At 43.9% G+C, this 22,314-nt stretch overlaps 1 protein-coding gene across 1 annotated transcript; it reads right to left on the minus strand.

The window, feature by feature from the left end:
- Positions 1-1,691: 1,691 nt before the first annotated feature.
- On the minus strand, positions 1,692-22,314 carry LOC118077085 (elongation factor 2). Its single transcript, XM_035100416.3, has 15 exons — positions 22,230-22,314; positions 18,873-19,087; positions 16,376-16,557; positions 14,474-14,685; positions 13,226-13,407; positions 12,701-12,806; positions 11,640-11,753; positions 10,822-10,960; positions 9,983-10,178; positions 9,416-9,674; positions 6,052-6,159; positions 4,443-4,796; positions 3,724-3,906; positions 2,658-2,790; positions 1,692-2,056 (listed from the first exon to the last, which is right to left on the minus strand). Exons 1-15 carry the CDS (start codon positions 22,230-22,232, stop codon positions 1,863-1,865), a joined length of 2,580 nt encoding a protein of 859 aa, XP_034956307.1. The 5' UTR covers positions 22,233-22,314; the 3' UTR covers positions 1,692-1,862.

Below are 22,314 nucleotides of genomic sequence, written 5' to 3' on the forward strand. Positions count from 1 at the left end.
GGCTAATGAATGCTTTGGGTACTGGGGGTAGGTTTATACTTCGATGCAGCTAGTCCTGGTTCAGATTATTATTATTAATTTATACTCCGCCCATTGGGACATCCTGAAATTGTAGGGGGCTACACACAAAACCTGTCAATGTGCAAGTAGATAAATAGGTACCACTCCAGCGGGAAGGTGACCGGCATTTCTGTGCACTGCTCTGGTTCACCAGAAGTGGCTTAGCCATGCTGGCCACATGACCCAGAAGTTGTACACCGGCTCCCTCGGCCAGTAAAGCAAGATGAGGGCCGCAACCCGAGTCGTCCACGACTGGACCTAACAAACAGGGGTACCTTTACCTTACACACAAAACATGATTTCCTTCTGTCATTGGTGGAAGATTCCCAATTGATTGCTTTTATGTATTAGGAAATAATCCGTCATTTCTGCTTTACTGTGCCTGCGAATCCATGTCTCTTTGTACAGTCAAACCTCTGTTCCCGAACATCTCCGTTTCGGCTCCCGAACGCCGAAAACCTGGAACTGTTTCCGGTTTTCAAACAATTTTCAGAAGCCAGATGTGCTACATGGCTTCCATTTTGAGTTTCCCTATTGTATTGAGGCTTCTGCTTTCGGTTGTCAAACGTTTCGGAAGTTGGAACGGTCTTCCAGGACGGATTACTACTTCCGATTCTTTACCACACTGTTGATATTCTGTTGCCATTTTATAGGCACGTTTGCTTGCAGAAATGAGGAGATACCCAGTAATGGTTACACTTCAGATGTTTTGAAAACTTAAACCACTGGGTAGAATTCAGTTTTACAGTGGTACCTCAGTTTACGAAATTAATCCGTTCCGGAAGTCTGTTCTTAAACAGAAGCACGTTTTCCCTAATGAGGCCTCCTGCCACCGGTGCCCTTCCACCATTCGGATTCTGTTCTTATACCAAGGTAAAGTTCTCAAACCAGTACACTACTTCCAGTTTTGCAGTTTGTACACTACTTCCAGTTTTGCAGTTTGTAAACCAAATAGTTCGTAAACGGGGCTGTTCTTAAACAGGAGTACTACTGCACTCAAGAGTAGACCCACTAAATTAATGGACCTTAACTGTTCAGTTTTGCTCAGGGTAGATTCACTAAAGTGAACAAACTTCAAGTTAAATACATCTATCGCTTTCAGTGAGTATTGGTATCATTCTGTTTTCTTTTTCTATTCTACCTCCAAGCATCCCATCCTGCTCTGTATAGCCGTCCCCAAAAGTAACCTGGTATCGGGGAGTTGTGGGTTGACCATAAAGCCATAGCGATTGCTAGTTTGAGACCTTCAGTCCTTGTGCAGCTTGCAGCATTGTAACTGCAGGTGCCAGGAGGTGAGGCAAATTCACTAAGTTGGGTACTGTCTTTTATTGGAAGTCTCTTAGTTTTTCAGGGTTGAAATACAGCTCTTTGCAAAAAAAATCCTGCAAGTAGATGGTTTGGAACTTTACTCAAGTCTCAAACGTGTCTCCAAGGCAGTAGTTCTCATCTGTTAAAGCTATTGTTTGTACGTAATAGGGCAATTGCAAATAAGATTAAAGGCCCTCAAGTGATTTTGGAACAAGAGGTTGCAAGGCCTCTGCAAAATGAATTGTTTCAGTATGGGGCTCTTGAAATAAATACCAGTGAGTGGGGAAGCCTGCTTACTGCAGAAACAAGAACTTCACCAGATAAGCGGTTCAACACATACTTTTATTTCTCATTAGGTGAACATGACATAATTGCTAGATGTTTGGAGTTTTTCTGTTCAGTTTCCCACTCCGTTGCTGGCTTTGTGAAGCAATCCAATTCTGTGATGAAGTTGAGTGCTAGAATAGGCACCCCTGACCTGGATGAGGTTGTAGTTACAATTTGTCTAGGAAGTTGTCCAGAGGTGGAATACCTTCCTTCAAGCCTTTGCGTTTGCGTGTTTCAACCACGACTTGAAAGGGTCGTGAATTAGCATCATAGGGGTCTCCAGGCAAAATCTGCCAGTGATCAAAGACACATTGTGGGAAAGCCTGGCCACCAGTATTGGATCTCAAATCAGCAGTGAAACCTAGGGAGATGAAAAAAATGAGTAACTTGTAGGGACTAGAACACCCCTTGCAATATCCTCTGGCAGACCTTTCATTCAAACAAAAGTTCTCACTTAGCCACCTTTAGCAAGTTTATCTGATGCAGCATTAATAATGCTAAATTCATACCAAAAGGAAAAGCTTGTTCAATCTAGCTTAAATTTCTTTGATCTTCTACACCTGCCTCTTCCTCACTGCATTTCTTTAACTCCTAAGAGAAGGTCGTAGCTCAGTGGTAAGAGCATCTGCTTGGTATGCAGAATCATCACCAGCCTGAAACCCTGGCAAGCCATTGCCAGCCAGTGAAGGAACTGCTGAGCTAGATGGACCAATGGTCTGACTCCGCACAAGTATCTGCTAATTCATTCTGGGTCATTTTCCCTCTTAGGCTGAGGTACTACTCCATTATGGGGAGCTACTTTTCCTGGCAAAGTTGAAAACAGAAATACTTTAGCCAGGAATGCTAGTTTTTATTTCATTGCATTACAGCTTTCCCCAAAAACTAGTGACTTAACTAGAAGAATGGTATGAACCACCCAGTGGGATTTGATAAGGTCATGAAATCAGTAGTCAATCTCTTACCAAAAGACTCATTAACTGGCAGATATGCTTTGACCACAAACATGGGTGTCCCAGCTACTTGGGACTCTTCAAAAACATGACCACGTTTTCGATTCAGCACACCATAAATGCCTCCAACCACTTGTTCTGGGCACTAGGGAAGAAAAGGCAGTTGTTTAGATTTTTCCCATCAGCTCAACGGAAAGTCCGCAGTACAGTGGTACCTCTACTTGCGTTCACCTCCAGTTATGTATCCTTCGGGATACATACATGGCAAACCTGGAAGTATTTTTCTGGGCTCTATGTGCCGTGTGCATGTGCCGAAAAGGCACCTCCAGTTGTGAATTCCTCAGGATGCAACTGGAGCTCCAGAACGGATCCCATTCGCAACCAGAGGTACCACTGTATCTCCTTTCATCAACAATTAACTAAAGGGCACAGGACCTCTTTAATTTTATGCTGCTAAATGATGTTATTTACAATAAAACGCACTAGAACAGCACTCAAGTATCTAATACAAAGACAGCTCCATGCGACATCTTGAATAAAAGCATTTTTGCTCTGTTGGAGTTAATAAATATTATACATTAATAAACCATTATTCAATTTTATGCTGCAAAAGTCTCACCTGCTTTTATGGTGGCAGACTAGATTTCTCCACTTAAATGGGAAGGCAAAACTAAATGACGAAGGCTGCAATCCATACCACATCCAGTCTGAAGTTAGGGTTACTTCCAGGTACGTAGGGCAGGAATTGCAGCCTTAGTGAGGAATCAGCCAATGCTGCCTAGGTCCAAGATAGTTAATATTAAACATACTTAAAACTCATGTTCTTTCATAGTATGTCAAATGAGGCTCTTCAGCTGCAAATTTGTGCACAAGCAGGGCTAGTAGTAAGAACAAAATCTGTTGGGGATTGAGAGGAATTTCCTAGAAGTCTGTAATACTGCTCTTGTTCTAACAGGAGTGGGATAAAAGAAGAGCGGACCTGAGTCCACTGTGACAGTGAAATCCCAGAACTGAGAACAGGAGTTTTGATTCCTGCTTCAAAGTCTCAGCAGGGACAACCCACCCGGTAGTGACATACCTGAATCTCGACAAGATAGATGGGTTCCATCAATCGGGGCTGGGCAGTCAAGGCAGAGGCATACAAAACCCTCCTTGCAGTTGGGATGATTTGCCCACCACCCCGGTGGATGGCATCAGCATGGAGAGTAACATCATGGATGTCAAAGCGAACTCCCCGCATGTTCTCCTCACACAGAACACCCTGCAAAAAACAACAGTCAAAAGTGGAAAGGAAAAAGACTTCTGATTGCAGTACTATTGGTATCCTAATGCTTAAACTTGTTTTAATTCAGCTGGCAAAAGAAAAGAGAGCTAAGGGTGGTGCTGGTTAAGTTGCTACTTGTCCGGAAATAAAGAAAAACATTACGGAGCATTAAAGTGTTGGGAGGTCTACCTGCCACTACAGAGGCTTGCAAATAATAATGAAAAAACTTAGCATCAAACACCTTATGCACAGCAAAGAAAAGTAAGATAGTAGATGGTGTTTCACAGAAACATTTAATGTGGTTTAAGTCCATTTATATCCAAGTGGAACCATTCCTAGTGCAACAGCCCTAAACAGAAACATTCCACTGAGGTCTATCAGTACTGGGTGCCTAGGAATTTCTCTGTCTTGCTACCTCAGATCTTTTTATTAAAAACAAACCAGGAGTTATCAGGGATTGAACCTGAGAGCTGTAAAATTTACATAATTTCAAAAATCTTGTGTATCAAGTGCTAATTTTATGGCAGACTTGCCTCTTTCGTTGCCCACTGGAATCCGGCGACCACGCTATCCTTTATTTCATTGAGGTACTGGACCCCTTTGGTGATGTCCACCAGGATGTTGGGGCCTGTTCCGTCGGGACCAAAGCACCAGATCTTCCGTGCTTCAGACACATCCCACTCATACTTCTCAGCCAGATACCGAGCCCGTTGCTTCAGCTCTTGGCGGGAACTGACATCCCCTTTGTCTATATCTTCTGCCAACCCGTCAGGGAAAGGGCGGGCTTTCATATACAACCGGTTGTGCTTGTTGGGGGATTTGGACAAGCACATCTGGATTGATTCTTCAGAGACTGTCTCCCGATAAGATACTACCGGGTCTGATTTCTGTTATGTTGCAAAAGAAGAGTGTCTAATAAATTCGAGTCCACTTTACAGATTCATTCTATGCCGAGATCAACCTTTACCACCCAGTTTCACATGTTCATTTCAAGCTAGAATGACGGAACATATTCCCCACTACAAATACCAAAATTGTAGCCTCATTATAACGTGTGTGGCCCCTAGGTGGGGATACATGGCACACCAGGCCAGATATGGCAGTCGGACATCCTGAACAGAGGCTACATTGAGTGTTTTACAGATTTCAATGCCAGATTTAGGCTCGAGCCTTACTAGAATGACTAGTGAGCAATACAGAAGCAGTAATGCGTTCTGACGAGTCATCTAGAAAAACCTGGATTGAGTTTCCTTATCAAGTGAAATCCAAATGAATAATCTGATTAAGAAATCTAGGTTCGCCTTGGCAGCTCTAGTTCTTGCTGTGACCATGTGTCTCACCTCTGCAAGCAAATGTGCCACCCTGCACCACTGTTGGAGATGAACCCTTGCCTCCACAGTCGAGAGGGGCAGGAGCTTGTCTCCAGTGCACTAACCTTCAAATTCCCAGAAAGCAGCACAAGTCTCTTGGCTCTCCAGGTGTCACCTTTGTTCTGTGTGACATCAAGGAATACGACCACCATTCATCTGTACTTCTGAAGTCAGCCTGGTATTGCAGAGAATCCACATGCTTCTCCAGGCAGAGAAAAAGGGTGGTGGCCCTCCCTGATTCTGTTATTTTGCCAGAGCAAAAATATGTGCTCAGCCATGGTTAGCTAGCGAGTACACTGGTTAGATGCTAGTTAATAAGCATTTCCAGAAGCCACGCTGAAATGACTGGGAGAAGAAGCACAAGAGCACAGCTAGAAGTCAACAGGCATTTGCATCTTGTGCTCAAGCATATTCAAAACCTGGGACCTAATGTAGAAATTAACCTTATTGAGAATCCCAGGCTTATTTCACATCTTCTCCCCCACTCTACCTTTGCCTGCCACTCTCCCACCAAAAGAGGTCCAACCTTTGGAAGCAAAATTAAGTCATATACGCAGGTCATATAAAGAGACTCAATTTTCATTATTTTCAGGCTACTGAATTGTATTTTATTTATTAGCTTTGTATACTGCCCTATTCCTACAAGTCTCATTTATTTGGCACCAAACCAGATCCAGATATCTAATTCCCATTTAAAAAAAACCTCATATTCTCAGTCCATCTGGCACTTACATGTTCTAACCCTGCCCACACAGCATGTGAGTTTGCATACCTTGATGGGAATACAGGCATGGTCCTCTTCCAGATCTTTCAGGCAAATTTCCAGATGCAGCTCACCAGCTCCAGCAACGATGTGCTCACCAGATTCCTCAATGATGCACTGGTGAACAGGAAAAGTTGGTTATTGGGTTGTTTCAGGAGGAAAAAGTTATAAAAATTTAGCAGCATTTCCTTATCTGGTAGTTCATGCTGCGGAACGTGCTACAATTCTGCCAAACCATTTTCAAAAGGGCCTTTCCGCAACTGTTATGCAGAAATCATCATGGGAAAAGCTGGGCTTAGGTTGTGATGTGCTTTTCACCCCTGACCTTCAAGCACTGCACCTACCTGTGAAATGCAAGGTACTGCCAGGTAAAATGCAGCACTTCTAACATTTATGCCATGCTCTGTAGCTTGTACAGCAGTAGGTTCAAACAGAGCCACCCCACCAAACAGAAGAAGGGGAGAGAAATGCTTCCTAATTTTGAAAACACAAGAAAGAGTACTACCGAAGACCAAGGCCTATCTATATATGCTTGTATTTATTTATTCGAATTGTTATCACATCCCGTCCTGAGAGCTTGGAAGGGGGAACATTGTCAAACACAACATTCTGCAATTTCAAAGATTCCTACAGAGCTCAGGGATTGTACAGAAGTCTAAAAGCACAAATCAACAGTGCACTAGCAGTATGGATGTTTGTTGCAATTGAGCTCTCTCTTCTACACAAAGGTTAGAACTTCTCACCACAGGGACGACATTCAGAAGTCATAACTAACTACAGTGGTACCTCGGTTTAAGAACAATTCCGTTTACAAACTCCGCAAAACCGGAAATAGTGTCCCGTTTTGAGAACTTTACTTCGGTCTAAGAACGGAATCCGAACGGTGGAAGGGCACTGGCGGCAGGAGGCCTCATTAGGGAAAGCGCACCTCGGTTTAAGAACGGTTTCGGTTTAAGAATGGATTTCCAGAACGGATTAAGTTTGTAAACCAAGATACCACTGTACAGCTTGTTGCAACAAACATGCACTGTGGTAAGCCTCAAGCTTGTATGCTTCTCCCCATTTCCTTGCGTGTGAGAGAGATTTCAGTGACATACACCTTTGGTTTGATGTCCTGGCTTGTGAACTGGTTTGTAAAAACCAGTTTCTTCACATATGGACAAATCAGGAAGGTGCAATTTGTCATGCCAAGAAGCTTCACATTTTCTTGGGTGACGAAGAAGCTTACAAACCAGAGGTTCACTATGTTGTTGTAATGCTAAGGGGTAGGAAACCATTTTTTTCCAGCCAAGGGCCACATCTGATCAGCCTTTTCTGGTGCCAGAAGCAAAAGTTGGCAAAGCAACCAATGGTTAATGTTACCTTTGTACAGTTAATGTAAAGGTAAAGGGTAAAGGTAAAGGTAAAGGGACCCCTGACCATTAGGTCCAGTCGTGACAGACTCTGGGGTTGCGCGCTCATCTCGCATTATTGGCCGAGGGAGCCGGCATATAGCTTCCAGGTCATGTGGCCAGCATGACAAAGCCGCTTCTGGCGAACCAGAGCAGCACATGGAAACGCCGTTTACCTTCCCGCTGTAGCGGTTCCTATTTATCTACTTGCATTTTGACGTGCTTTCGAACTGCTAGGTTGGCAGGAGCTGGGACCAAGCAACGGGAGCTCACCCCGTCACAGGGATTGGAACCGCCGACCTTCGGATCAGCAAGCCCTAGGCTCAGTGGTTTAACCACAGCGCCACCTGGGTTAATGTACCTTTCTACAAACATGCCCCCCCCCCCCCCAAATCCAGGCAGCCAAGAGACATTGCCAGAGCTCAAAAACACATTCCAGTCAGGCAAAAATATTGAAGGAGGGTATGGAATAGGGCTGTTAAGGGGTATGGCCTAGAAAAAGTCCCAAGGGCCAGATAAAAAGGCTACATTTGGCCTCTGGACTCAAAATCCCCGCCCTGCACCATGATTTTGCATCACCACTGAATACAGTACAGACATTAACTGCCCTCCCCATCTGGTCAGGTCCTTTCTTCCCTAGTCACTGCCTGTCCTGTTTATATTCTTCCAGATACATCTGTAGTAAAAGGGAGCAGCAATTTCCACCATCCTGTCCTTATCCCATGTTAATGAGAAAGGTAAGAACCAAGGATGACAGGAAAGGTTTAGTACCAAGTTGTCCCTAACCATTTCAAAACACAATTTTCTTCTTTAGCTGAAACTCCGCAACAGTTAAAAATTATGGAAACAATATTCTGATTGAATTCAATCTTCTTCAGCTAAGAGAAGGCAGCTTCATAAAAGCCAGTAAATCTGAAGAGAAATTTGTTACTCTACAACTGAATCTTCACTTACTCTGGAGCAAATGAGAGAAGCTTATTTCGGAAAACGTGCTTTATTTCTTCCGTTTACATCCTGCTATTTTGGAGCACCTGCGTTCTCAGGCAATCTCCCATCCAGATACTGACCAGACCCACTTAGCTTAAGCAGGGATAATGCAAAATGTTCCTTCAGATCACACCCTGCAAAATTAACCTGGTAATAAATCCCTCCTGTATTCATTAGTTCAGGGGTCCCCAGACTTACTGGGCTTTGGGCCGGAGGGCAGGGGAGTGCGCGCGCAGCGGGCCGGAGGGCGGGGGAGTGCGCGCCCGTGCGCATGCGCACACACTTACTGGCGCACTGGCGCGCTTCCCGGTCGAAAAAAATCGCCGAAAATCGCTTGTGCGCATGTGTATGGGCCTCCCCCGACCCGGAAGTGCACCGGAAATGACCTCTTCTGGGTCGGGAGAGGCCCATACGCATGCGCACAAAGGATTTTCGACGATTTTTTCCGATTTGGAAGATCGCCGCCGCGCTGCACGCTGTAAGAGCGGGCGGCGGCAGCGGGTGGCGGGGGTCGTTGCGGGCCGGATTGCGAGGCCAATTGGGCCGCATCCGGCCCGGGGGCCGTAGTCTGGGGACCCCTGCATTAGTTTTTGACTCTTATGACATGGTGAGGCTTTCTTCCTGGTTGCAACACTACTACAAGTTCCCCATAGATATCATTTCACCCTTTCACTCTGACAATAACCCCAATCTTGGAAGGTACAGTATTTATGGATGTGCTGGATCTTATACACTTCCCACCCCACTATTCACAAAGTAGCAGTTGTTCAGTCTTCAGATGGGAGAAACTGAGTGTCCAAATTAATATGAAGACATAGGCTGACTACAAATGTCAAGGGCTGGATTGCTTTATTTTGAAATTTCTGTCCGAGTTCTGAGCAAGTCTGTAGCTGCTTCCCTTGAGTGGCATGCTTGCAAATGCTATAACGAAAAACTCTCTTCCAGCAAAGCTCCACTGCAAACCAATAATTCACAAAGGTACAGCTAACACTCACCTGGACCATAGGGTCAGACTTGGCGAGACGCTTTAGACCTTCCACTAGTTTTGGTAGGTCGGCAGGGTTTTTTGCTTCAACTGCAACCCGCACAACTGGGCTAACACTAAATTTCATCACTCTCATGTTGTGGGCATGTTCAAAGGTGGTAATGGTGCCCGTCTTCACCAAAAACTGGTCAACACCAACTAGGCCAACAATGTTGCCACAAGGTACATCCTCAATGGGCTCAACATAACGACCCATCATCAAAATGGTTCTACAAAGACAGAGGATGGGTAACAATCTATTTTATCATCGGAAGTATTTTTTTAATTTTAGAAAAAAACCAACCTTTTCACATAAAAGGTATTCTCTCTAATTGCCCTTTTAAATGTCTATCATATCTCTCAGTAACTAAAGTTATAATGGACATGCCATAAAGAAAAATGTCTCAGAAAAAATAAAAATGCTGCTGCCTCTTATCGGGTTCCCCGCCCCCATAAAACAAAAATATACATATATTATAACATTGGGATATCTTTGCATGCATTGACTTCCAAAAGAAATGATGCCATCACCATCTACCTTTGAATGGGCTTCAGGTAGAGATCTTCTTTCTTTCCTGGGGTATAGTTTGGCCCCATTATTCGTACTTTCTGGCCTGTGGAAACAATGCCAGAAAAGACCCGCCCAAAGGCATAGAAACGACCTTTGTCAGACGTGGGGACCATTTTGGAGATGTACATCATCAAAGGGCCCTTTGGATCACAGTTCTTAACACCTGCAGCAAAACAATGCACAGATAGTGAACTCAGCTGAGATATCATGATGAGGGATTTGCCTTCCTTTTTAAAAATGAAACATAAAAATCAGTTATATGTTGCTGATCAATCGGGTACAGGAAACTAATTGGAGAAAAGCAAAGTCTATCCAAATACAGTGATACCTTGGGTTATGAACTTAATTCGTTCCAGAGGTCCGTTCTTAACCCGAAACCATTCTTAACCTTAGGCGCACTTTCACTAATGGGGCCTCCCGCTGCCACCGTGCGATTTCTGTTCTCATCCTGGGGCAAAGTTCTCAACCCGAGGTTAGTGGAGTTTGTAACCCGAAGCATTTGTAACCCAAGGTACCACTGTAGGTGAATGAAATGGGAAGTGTGTTTTGTAGAGGGCTGCTTATATAATAGATAGCTCAGCTGAGGACCTTTTGGAGTGTCAAGTCCTGCTACACCATCAGGTCTCACTCCCTATTCTTAAAATATTTGTACAGTCTCGTAAAGAAGAAGGCCAACATCTGCCAATGAACACAGAGCGTAGTAGAAATAATGATGGGAAATTAAAAAAAAAGATATACAGTAGTAAGAAATTTCAAGAGTTTGCAAAGTAGTCATTTTCTGCCTTGGATTGCTTATGTTATCTTACCCATAGCTGCTTCATCATCAGGCGGTCCCTCATACAGAAGTTCACAGCGATATTTCTGCGCTGTAACAGGGGAAGGCAAGTGGATGGTAATCATCTGAAGTAAGGCATCTCCTGCAGGCAGCCAACGACGCATTACAGCCTGGGAAACAGACATTGAACACAACTCAAGCTACTGTTTCTCCCTTTAGTTTCTTTGTTTGGTTAATTAGATAGATAGATAGATAGATAGATAGATAGATAGATAGATAGATAGATGATAGATAGATAGACAGACAGATACTTTATTGTCATTGTACTTTAAATAGTACAACAAAATTGAATGCTCTCCCTTAAAAACAAAACAAAAACACAATTACAGTCATACACATACATACACTATTCTGTTACACTGTCTTTGTTTAAAGTTGTGGCTTCCAAAGTTTTTACAGTGTTGGAGGAGAAAGTCACTTATGTTTCCTTTTCCTTTTGTGTTGCATATTACCGGTAGCTCTGCTTCCCTTCTGAGGCAGGTTGCTTTGTATATCTTGAAGGGCTCGGTTTAGGTTTTGCACATTTCACAGTAGCGCAGTAGTCTGCAAGTGTGGGTTAGTGAAGAGCAGTAGTTGGGAGACCGATGTTCCTCTTCAGAAATGTGGTGTCAATCTTCCAGTGCCCATCTCATAAGAATATATAAAGTTGGCCATGCCCCAGTGCCCCAGTGCCCTTCCTGTCGTGCTACCCTAGACTGAACTTGCAACTCTGTCTGCAAAGCAGGTGCTGCTTAGCACAGCTGTGCCAAAAGGGACACAGAGACATAGACACACACGGTATCGAAGTACCTTGAGCAGTGGCTTCCCCTCCTTTTCTCGGTCTTCAGCATCCAGCTTGATGTCCAGTTTCTCTATCAGTTTGGATGCTTCTTCCTTCTTAAAGTTCATAATGGCATCGAAGACCTACACAGCGAAAGTATGTTACAGAGATTTTGCTTGCCCAACCGATCTAGCATGCCATCAATCAGCTGCTGAGAACAGAGTGTTGAATGAAAGTCAAGCCAAATGAGAATTTCCTCTACGTCACTTTAAGAGACAAGTGTTGTCACATAGTTTAATTTAGGTGTTCTTAATCTGTGACCTGTAATCATGGGGGGGGGGGTTTCACTCCACCCCCTTGTCATTCTCTTTGCCCACCAAAGGTTGGAAGGTAACTGCATCAAGCAAGGAGTCTCCTATACCTTGGAAAATCAGGGTTCAAGAGCCACCATGGCTACAGGAGGCCTCTTGCTTCTAACAGTTGCCCTCCAACTCACACAGGGGGAAGAATGATGATGAGGTGGAGACTGCACAACCATCCTCACAGCATCACTACAAGGCTTGAAGAGGGCTTATGTGCCAGGTTTACTGAATGCACAGTACTTCCATTTCTACCCAAGGCTACAGAACAGCAGCTTCCATATCTTATAGCTTGCTACCGATACTCAAGGGCACTTTGCATTCTGCAGATCCTGCTAGGTTCAGGATTCTGGAAGCTTAACATTTTGTCAGTGCACCAGTCAATAAGCTGGCCCCCTGACAGTATGCTTTAAGGCACATTCATGCCATCGGTTAAACACTCTATAACTTAACTGATGTGTGTTGCACAGGTGTGTGTGTGTTTGGGGGGGGGGGGGAATCAGCCTGCTTAGTTGGCTGCAAATGCATTTACTCCAGGGATGTTTTATCAAGCCCAGGGAAGCCTGTCTGCCGGCAATAAGTGGCCTGAGGTTTCACATGGATCCTTCCTTCACTCTGTTCTTCAGCACCCTGAAGAATAGCTTGTTCTTGGGAATTCTCCTAACAGACTGAAGGAGGGAATAATTCTCAAGTTTAGGTGATAATACTGTTTTTGTCGAACAGAGTTTCACCTTAAAAATAGGATCCAGGATGAGTTGGCAGAAAGTCCGCGGCAATTTCTTTCCGTCAGGGTTGGTTGCCGATTTACTGAATTTTCCATTTGCCGGGTCAAAGTACCTAAATTAAAAAGCAAGGCTTATTTTTTTTACATACAGTGAAAAGGTTGAGGAACTGAAAAAGAAACAGAAGCTATCTTATTTGGACTTTTCAATTCATCAAACAAAGCACCAGTGATCTCGCCATATCCTTCTGCCTGTGTTTCTTCTTAATTTACAAAGCAGAAAGATATCAAATATACACTTACAGTTGTCACAGCCACATTGACAACATTATTTCTAGTTTTTTCAGTACCTAACCACTTTTTAATTATCATAGGTATTTAGTATCATGAATTTGTAAGAGGAACCACCAAAACCCACAGGTGAGTGTATTGTATATGCAAGTACACACCATGAAATGATTAATTCCTAAACTGACTTATCTGGGTGACACCAACTACCATGCATAAATATATATATATATATGCCCTTACTCACTTGTCTCCCCATAGCTTTTTCATCATGTCTTCTACCTTCTTGGCTCTTTCTGTTGCTGGGAGCTGTGCTTTTTCCCCTTTGGCAGCAAATTTGGCTACATACATCTCGGCAAACTGTTTCAGAGTAAAAGCCCAACCATGCAGGCCAGAGCCAAAGCCGACAGTACCAATGACGGGATCAATCTACAAACAGGAGGAGGGAGGGCCTGCTTTTATCACAGGAACACATCAAGAATGCAACCCTAAACATACCTACATTCCACTGAAATCTAGGCAGCTTGTATCAAAATGAGCATCACCTGGGGCCGAACCATTTTAACGGTGGCTAGTATGTACTTCTTGAGCAGCCACCCAAAAGAGCGTAAAGTGTATTCAATGAATTAAAGAAATCGTGTTCTGCACCCCTTATTTATTACCCTTCTTAACATGCCTCCTACGTGAGAGGTCTAGAGGGTGGCAACCCAAGAATGGGCCTGCAGTTTTGCCTCAACTACTGATCTGTAGAGCACAAGAGGCAGGTTGGACTGTAGCCTGATCTTGTCCAGAAAAGCAATCTGTGGCATCCGTATCACAGCTTAATCATCACCTATGCTTTAAAACAGGTGCCCTCCAGACGCTGTCAGACTTCAATACCCATTAGCCCCAGCCAGATGGCCAATGGTCAGGAATGATGTGATTTGGAGTCCACTGACATCCATCCATAGGGCCAAAGGTTAGTCACCTCTGCTTAAAAGGAACTCAGTGTTCTCCACTGAGACAAAAAAAAAGCTAATAGTGTTATTTTTCATGGCTTTGCCTGCACAAATAACTGCTCAAACAAGCGCTCTGTAGTAGAAGAGACATTCAAAGTACCAGCCTATCTAGCTCAGTAGTGCCTCCTCTGACCAGCAGTAGCTCTCCAAGGTCTCAGCAAAGGAATGCCTTTCTGAGCCCTGATACCAGAGATCCCCCCCCTTTTTTCATTTTTGCAATTTGGAGGTGCCAAGGTCTGATTCTGGGGCCTCTGGTGAATGATGTGAGTGTGCTCTGACAGTGAGCTATGGTTTCTCCCCAAGGAATAGTATAACCTTGAAAGAGCTGCTCAGAGAAACTGCAGCAGCAAATTCCACAAGCTGGATGCTCTCACGTGAACAGTTTTTGCACAGGTAGGCAAGAAAAATAACTTCTGCGCTAGCTTGGTGTAGCAGGATTTGATCCTTCCGAAACTAGTTTTCAGATCCACTCCAATGTCAACGTAAGTCCTCTTTACCATAATATTACCCATGGGTCCAGTTTCACCCTCTCCATAAGTGGATATTATAACATTGACGTTTTCTACGATACGCTGGAAGGTCTGGTAAAGTTCTTCCGGCTCTAACTGCAGCTCCAGCAAAGCACGATCCATCTTGTTCATCATCAGCACTGGCTTGATACGCTCAGCAATTGCTTGGCGAAGCACAGTCTCAGTCTGCACACAAACCCCTAGGCGAGAAAGTGGACAGGCAGTGTTTGCTTAGCCTGCTTCCAGAGAAAACCTGTTGCAGCAGAACTGACTGTAGAAAGGTCAGCCCAGGTCTGCCCTGAGAATTTCAACTCAGTAAAGAGCAGGAACAACAAGATGGCTTGCTGCCTAACAACCTGAAGATATGGGTAACCATTGATTTCACTTGTTTTCATTTAAAAGGTTTAGCTACCGTACCACCTTAGTGAACTGATTTTGTGCCAGTTTACAAAAACAAGACTGTTAAATACTGCTAGAGCATCACCCTGGCATCCCATAGCATTCAGGCTATTGCAGGCTGCTGAAATTCCATACTCTGTGTACGTTTGTAAGTCACACAGCTTATTCTGAAGCCTTGACCACAGGAAATTTTGTTGAGCTTCCTGAGCTGCAGGGAAGCCAGCAAACACATTTTGAAGGTCATTTTCACAATGATAAGGGCTAAGTTACAGGGAACCAGGCAGAGGGCCTTCTCGGTAGTGGCACCCGCCCTGTGGAACGCCCTCCCACCAGATGTCAAAAAGAAAAATAATTACCAGACGTTTAGAGGACATCTGAAGGCAGCCCTGTTTAGGGAAGCTTTTAATTTTTAAGAAATTAGTGTATTTTAATATGTCTGTTGGAAGCCGCCCAGAGTGACTGGGGAAACCCAGCCAGATGGGCAGGGTATAAATAATAAATTATTATTATTATTATTATTATTATTATTATTATTATTATTAAGCATTTCCTTATTTAAAAGGGGGAGTTCAAATTCTCAAGGCTAAAAGCAGGCACCCCCAAACTTCGGCCCTCCAGATGTTTTGGACTACAATTCCCATCTTTCCCGACCACTGGTCCTGTTAGCTAGGGATCATGGGAGTTGTAGGCCACAACATCTGGAGGGCCGCAGTTTGGGGATGCCTGGCAAAAGCCTCAAATATAATAAGGTCTCAGCACACTCTATATAAATTATTAGAAGAGGTTTGCTAGCATTATACCCCACTTTCTTTCCCAAGAGCTGAGGACATCATTTTAGTGCCTCACGACACCCCATGATGTACTTTAGGTTGATAGTCATTCAGTTACCCAAGGCCACCCAGTGAGTTTCACTAAGGAGCAGATAGATACTGGGCTTGTCATATCCATATTGAATCTCCACACTGTACTGGTGTGCACAATGCAGGAAATATGCTTTCAGCTTCCTTTTATTATAACCTGTGGGCTTAATAGATGGCACAAGAAACATCAGCCACATGTCACATAAGCACATATTCCAATTTCTAGAATATTTGTGGCTGGTACATATTTAAAAGTGCTGCACAGACATAAACAGGGACCCACAAATTTTGACCAGCCTTCTTAGCCAACCAAATATCTCTGGTTGCTAGGTCACTCCTCCTCCCCAAGGAGCAGGATCTTGCCTGTGACTTCATGCTATGCCTTTGAAACCTTGTGCAATGCAAGAGACAATGTCCTGTTCCACTCACTTGGTAGAAAGGCTGGGATTGTCACCCTCGGGGTCCCTTCCAACTCTGCAATTTCATGATTCTATAAGAGCAGAACTGCAAAATACTAAAAACACAGTCACTTGTTCTCAAAGGATTCTTATCCCCTGCTATATCTTACTGGCTGCCTCACAAACAACAGATTTCTCAAAAGCAATTAGTTCCCCAGTTTTAGCACACTTACCTGAAACACAGTCAACAACTACAAGAGCACCATCAGTGACACGAAGTGCTGCTGTGACTTCAGAGGAGAAATCCACATGCCCAGGGGAGTCGATTAAATTAATGAGAAAGCCAGAGCCATCTTTGCATTGTTTGATGAAGCCTAAATCATTTTCTGAGAGCTCGTAGTAGAGAGAAATGGCCCTACAAAAGAGATGGAGGGTTTCCCCAAAATGTATTTACATTTATGCATAATTTCTATAAACATCACAGCTGGGGCTTGAGGCACTTTGAACTTGAGGCACTGAGGCTTAAGGCATGTCCCAAGAAGGGGGAACTTGGAGGCACTCATACAGATGGTGTTGGATTCCAACTTGCATCAGCCACAAACAAGCGTGCCTAATGGCCAGGGTTGATGGAACTGGAAGTCCAGCTTTAAGAACTATGTTGAATTAAAGCAAGAAAAGGGAGAATAAAAAAGACTGGAGGAGCAGGACTTTGTTGGTGTGACTTACGGAGAAAGCCCAGAAGAGGAGAAATCCAATTTTGAAGGACAATATGCTGAACTAATAGATTTGATTTGTGTGAAAAATACTGTTCCACCGGTGGGAGAGGTGGAACAGGGAGGAAAGCAAGGAGAAACTTCTGTTTCACTGGTGAGAGAGGTGAAACAGCGTAGGGTGGGAGCGCAAAAGCACCCCAAAAAAGGGAACAGAAAGGTTAATACCCCAGTGAGAGAGGGGAAGAAGCAAACAGGTGGGGTGCAGAAAGAGATTCACAGTGAGAATGGAAATAAAGTGTTGGGATTACAGAAGAGAGGGGTAAGAGTTCGGCAAAAGTTGGACTGGGACAGATTAGGGGTGGGGTGAGGGAGTTTTGGATTATTTGGTATTGATTGATATAAAATGGTCTGACCTCGGAATGTATTAAGGATTGTATCAAGGATCTGGCTGATGCATCTGGAGACACCGACTCCAGGGAAAGGGGGGTGAGATTCTGTTGTGTGGATGGGAATAATAGGGTAAAAGATTTTGATGATAAGTTTAAATATTTTTGGGTAAGAGGTAGAGAGTAGTAGTTAAATAATAGTAATTTTGAAGTGAGAAAGGTTGTTGGTAATAAAGAAGTTAAAACCTAGAAAAAAGAATGTGATTTTAGATTTGGAAACTGCGAGAGGTATTATGATAACTAGAACTCAAGAAGGGGAAATCCGAAATGTTTAGAGTAGAAGTTATAGAATTGTGCCATTGTATTTTTATTTTTTTCTTCTTTTTTATCTATTTTAATTGATATTGAGATGTGAAGAATTTGGGGGAATAAGATTTGTTAAACTGGTTTTGTATTCTTCTTTTTTGTGTTTTTTTTGACAAAATCCAATAAAAATTATTTTTTTTAAAAAAAAGAACTATGTTGAATTTCTCATCCTGCCCTACATGCATTAAGACTAGCTAGGGAGGCACGGCATAGGGTTCCTGCATTTGTAAAAGTGCAGGTGGCAGAGACTAGATCTGTCTCTGTGATGGTTGCATCCTCTCCTTAGGAGAGCTGCATCTGGTCAACTCTCTTGAGAGTTTTCAGAGGGCAATGAAGATTTCCCTTTTTAGTAAAGCATTCAGTTTCCTGGCACAGCCAATGGGATATTGGTTTCATGTTTTTAACCTCTTTGTTTTCAGCTGCTTATGAATGAGATTTAAAAACTCAATTCATTGTTAATTTTGAAAAAAAATATTAAGGCTGCCACAAGAACATCCTGGAGATGTGTGATATGAATATTAATTAGGCCCAAATTAAACCAAGTACAGTGAAACCTCATCTTATGGACGGAATCTGTTCCGGAGGCCCGTCTGTAACACGGAACTGACGCAAGCCGAAGTGCCGCGTCTGTTCATGCAGCGAAACCCGGAAGTAACCTGTTCCGGTACTTCTGGATTGCCGTGGGATGCAACACGAAAACACGTAACCTGAAGCGGACGCAACATGAGGTATGACTGTATAAAAAGATTGCTGAGTTGAAGGAGGGGGGTACATTGGATAGCATATGGATTTAAGGTCAATACAATGAGCCTGAACCTGTAGCCTTCATTTTTCCTATACATTACATACGTGTAATTCAGTGCCAAAATCATTATGATTTGTATCAGTAACTTTGGCCCCTTATGTTTATGGTGTGTGTGTGTGTGTGTGTGTGTGTGTGTGTGTGTGTGTCTACACTAAGGATCACACTCCACACATCTTCTGCCACAATAAACCTGTCAATCTTTAAGTTGCCACAAGACTCCTCATGGTATTTATTGTAGCAGGCAGACAAGGAATCCAACCCCTCTGTAGTTTCTTGATTTTTATAAGAGCAATACTAAGAAAAACCCAGCAACCGTCATTTCACAGTGCACAATTAAATCAGTTAAGAGGAAAACCACTGAACTAGACCCAGTTTAAGCCCATAGTCTTAAAACACACCATTTGCAGATGGCTTGTGCTTTACAGCCAAAGCCATTATGCCCAATATGAGCTATACTCACGTAGACTTGATTGTGATACATCTTTCCTGCTCATCTTTCCGTGTGTCAGTAAATCGTGTTTCACCTGCTCTGGCTGAAGCTATGATACCTGCTTTACACACCAATGAATCTGTAAGCGTGGACTTGCCATGGTCAACATGAGCAATCACAGACATGTTCCTGATGTTGGACTTTTTGTCCATGATCGCACGGATCTGGTCTATTGTGAAATTCACCTGAGCAGGAAAAGGAAAGAAAGAAAAGAAAACTAAGCCTTCCTCCCTACAAAGACAGAAAACACATGCTACCAAATTAACAGCAAAGGACAAAGTGGAGGTTTAAGTGCCTTGACTTGTCCTCTACACTGAGCAGAGCTACTAGGATCAGAGGGCAGCCACGGAGGACCAAAAAAGGTGCCCAAGTGACTTTGCTCCTTTCTCTATTATGAGCATGGTAGGGCACACAACGACCTGTATGTATGGTAGTGATCTGCAGGGGTTGGAACGGCAGCCTGCCCCCCCCCCCCGACAAAGAACTACATTGAAGTCCAGCATTGCTGCACAGGACACATTTTTCCGTACTGTACTCTTTTTTTTTTCTAAATCCACCCACCCTTCTTTCTGTTTTGATGCTTCTGGGAAACGTTTGGGGCCTGGTGAGTCCTAGGGGTAGAATACCTCCCACGAAACTGGAAAACAGAATTGCAAGATGTTACAAAGAATAAAACGAGCCTGCGCCCTGACAGTGGTCTTCCCCATGGTTGACTGAACACTGTCCAACCAGTTAGAAGCAAGAGGGAAGGATGAAGCAGTATGGAGACTTCACATTACAGCCTTTGGACAGTGCCACCATTGCCCAGTTTGCTGCCTTGGCTAATAGCAGTTCCTTTGAGGACTGGCAAGCTTGCCCATACTAAATGGTTTGTCAGAATCAGATGTGCCAAATCAGCATATCTGGCTTTTTTTAAAACAACAACCATATGGGAATGTCCCATAATAAAGTCCTGCTAGGAAACTGTTTTACTAGAAATGAGGAAAATTCTTGGTTATGGCCTCCCAATAAAGATTCTGAAATGGTAGTCTTCCTATTAATGGCAGCTAGGATGAGAATTTGTCCCAATTGGAAAAAACCTAAACCACCTTTTAAGATGTGGAAAATGGGCTATATGGTCAAATGATGAACTTAAGAGGAAGAGAAGGCAGATAGAAAGAGGATAAGTTTGTAGAAGCGTCTGTTTTTATTGGAATAACAAAACACAAAATTTGATCAATTGGGAATATACGATATATATGACAAAAAACTTATCATTTGGATATGTGATTAGTGTTACTGTTGTATTTAGCATACAATTGTTTATGGTTTCTATTATTCAATGCACATTCGATATGCATCACAAAAAGAAACCAAAAATCCTCTGTCTGGAAGAACCCTAACAAATGACCAAGGAATAATTACAACAAAAGTTCATTTGAAGGGTAAACCTTTCCAGACAAAACACCTGGAAAGTCCTGGTGTTGTTTATTGGCTGCAATCCTAAGGACAGGTACCTGGGAGGAAGTCCCATTTAACTCACTGGGATTTCCTTAAAGACACACACAGGATCAGGCTGCATAAGCATATTCCAGAAATGTGTCTGGGCCAAGTCACCTCAGCCATAACAACTTTCAGACTCATCTCCCTTCCCTATCAGAGATGCAGAGATCAGGCTGGCTTACCTTAAATGACTGTTGTAAGTGTGCTTTGAAGACCTGAAATGCATTATACCAGGAATACCCAAGGTGGTGCTCTCCAGATCTAGTGGACTACAACTCCCATCACTCCCATTCAGCATGGTCAGTAGCCCAGGTTGATGGGAGTTATAGTACAAAACGTTTTATATTCTTTTCCTGGAGGGCACCACACTGGCTACTCCTGCCCTATACAACGAAGGAGTGCCAACAATATATTGGTAGCTGCAGTCCTACAGTCTCCCCACCAATGATGAAAGCAGGATCATGGTTCTGTTTCCTTAAATATGCTTGCTACATTCTGCTGCTATTTTAAGCCACAGAGGTGGGGGGGGGGAATGAAAGGGAAGGAAGGCAAATAAATAAACAAAACCACCCCTGAAAACCCATTCTTGCAGTGCCTGCTGCAGTATGTGGGTGCCCACCTGGAAGACACAGCTGATCTTCCCCAGGGCACCTTACAGAATGAACACAAAACAGCAGTGATGAAAGGCATTTGTTTTTTTAAAACTGTGTCTTTTTCTTTCATTATCTCAGATTCTGCCTCTCCTTAAACTGCCTGGCGCTGCATTCTGGGGCACCAGACAGAAAAAACCACTGCAATGAATATGCAGCAGAGTTCTCTATCATGCACACAGGGAAGAAGTGCGTATATACAAACACACACTCACTCACACAGAGTCCCTTGCTACCTGAACAATAGAGCAAGGGAGAAAAACATTTCCAAGGAGAAAGCACAGGGCGCCCAGATCTCCAAACATACCCACTTCCCCTTTCCTGCGGCTGTAAAAAAAAAAAATGATCAGGGCATGAAAATGTAAATAAACCTCCTTCCCTGCTGCTGTCAAAAAATCACCCAAACAAAATTACGTAAATAAACCACTTTTCATTATATGGGCAATGCGTGGGCAGATATAAATAAGCAGGCAAGAGGCGGGAGACCCTTCAACCTCTTCCCATTATAAAAGAAAACCTTTATTATTTAGTATTATTAATGTTATATACAAGAACGTGAGAGCGAAGTAAGATCCTCTTTAGCGGGCATAAGAGGACAGTTACACAATAGACCTCAGGCTCTTAGCAAGGAGTGCGTGTGACAATTATTATTACAGTATTATTATTGTAAGTTTTGGGATTCTGCATAAATTCCACCTCTGAGCCAGGGCTCTTGCAAACATAGATCATCTCAACCAGCTTTTAGGGCACCCCCGTCTTTATACATGCACCCCCCACCTCCAGAAAAAAATTAACCTAAATTCGCATTTTGGGCTACAGAGGAGGTGCCGAAAGGTGGGGGGGGTAGGCGGGAGAAGCCACCCCAATAAAGCTTCCATTCGGCTTGCGAAATATAAGGAGGTCCTAAGTGGCCCCTTTTCTGCCCCACACCTAACACTGCGCCCCCTTTCTCCCCACCGACATCAACCCAGCAGGTGCGCCCTGGGGGGCTTGAGAATGACGTCGCTCCCATCCCCTTGCGAGCAGCTGCCCTTAAAAGAAAATGGTCGCCGCCGGTGTGGTGGGGACCGGGGGACGGGGAAGAAGGGCCCGTGGCGGGGACGGAGGGCGCCCGCGTCGCGAAACGGAGCCTCGGGGACGTCCCCTGGCCTCCCCGCTCGGGGTATTGAGCCTTCCTCTCCCGGGAACCGCTCACCATTTCGGCGGATGGCTCAGGATAGTCCCGCTCCCTCCTCCCCCGTCCAGGAATCGCCGCCGCCTCAGCCGAGACCGAGGAGGGC

The sequence above is a fragment of the Zootoca vivipara genome, chromosome 10 (assembly GCF_965207765.1).
Source record: "Zootoca vivipara chromosome 10, rZooViv2.hap1.1, whole genome shotgun sequence".
Lineage (NCBI taxonomy): Eukaryota > Metazoa > Chordata > Lepidosauria > Squamata > Lacertidae > Zootoca > Zootoca vivipara.

What these genes read in the sequence shown, in the direction of transcription:
- LOC118077085 (XM_035100416.3), bottom strand. An exon ending in AAAAAGCTATGGGGAGACAA is followed by an intron (nt 12,807 to 13,225) that starts GTGAGTAAGGGC and finishes TTTTTAATTTAG; the next exon opens with GTACTTTGACCCGGCAAATG. An exon ending in AGGGGAAGCCACTGCTCAAG is followed by an intron (nt 10,961 to 11,639) that starts GTACTTCGATAC and finishes TCTGTTTCCCAG; the next exon opens with GCTGTAATGCGTCGTTGGCT.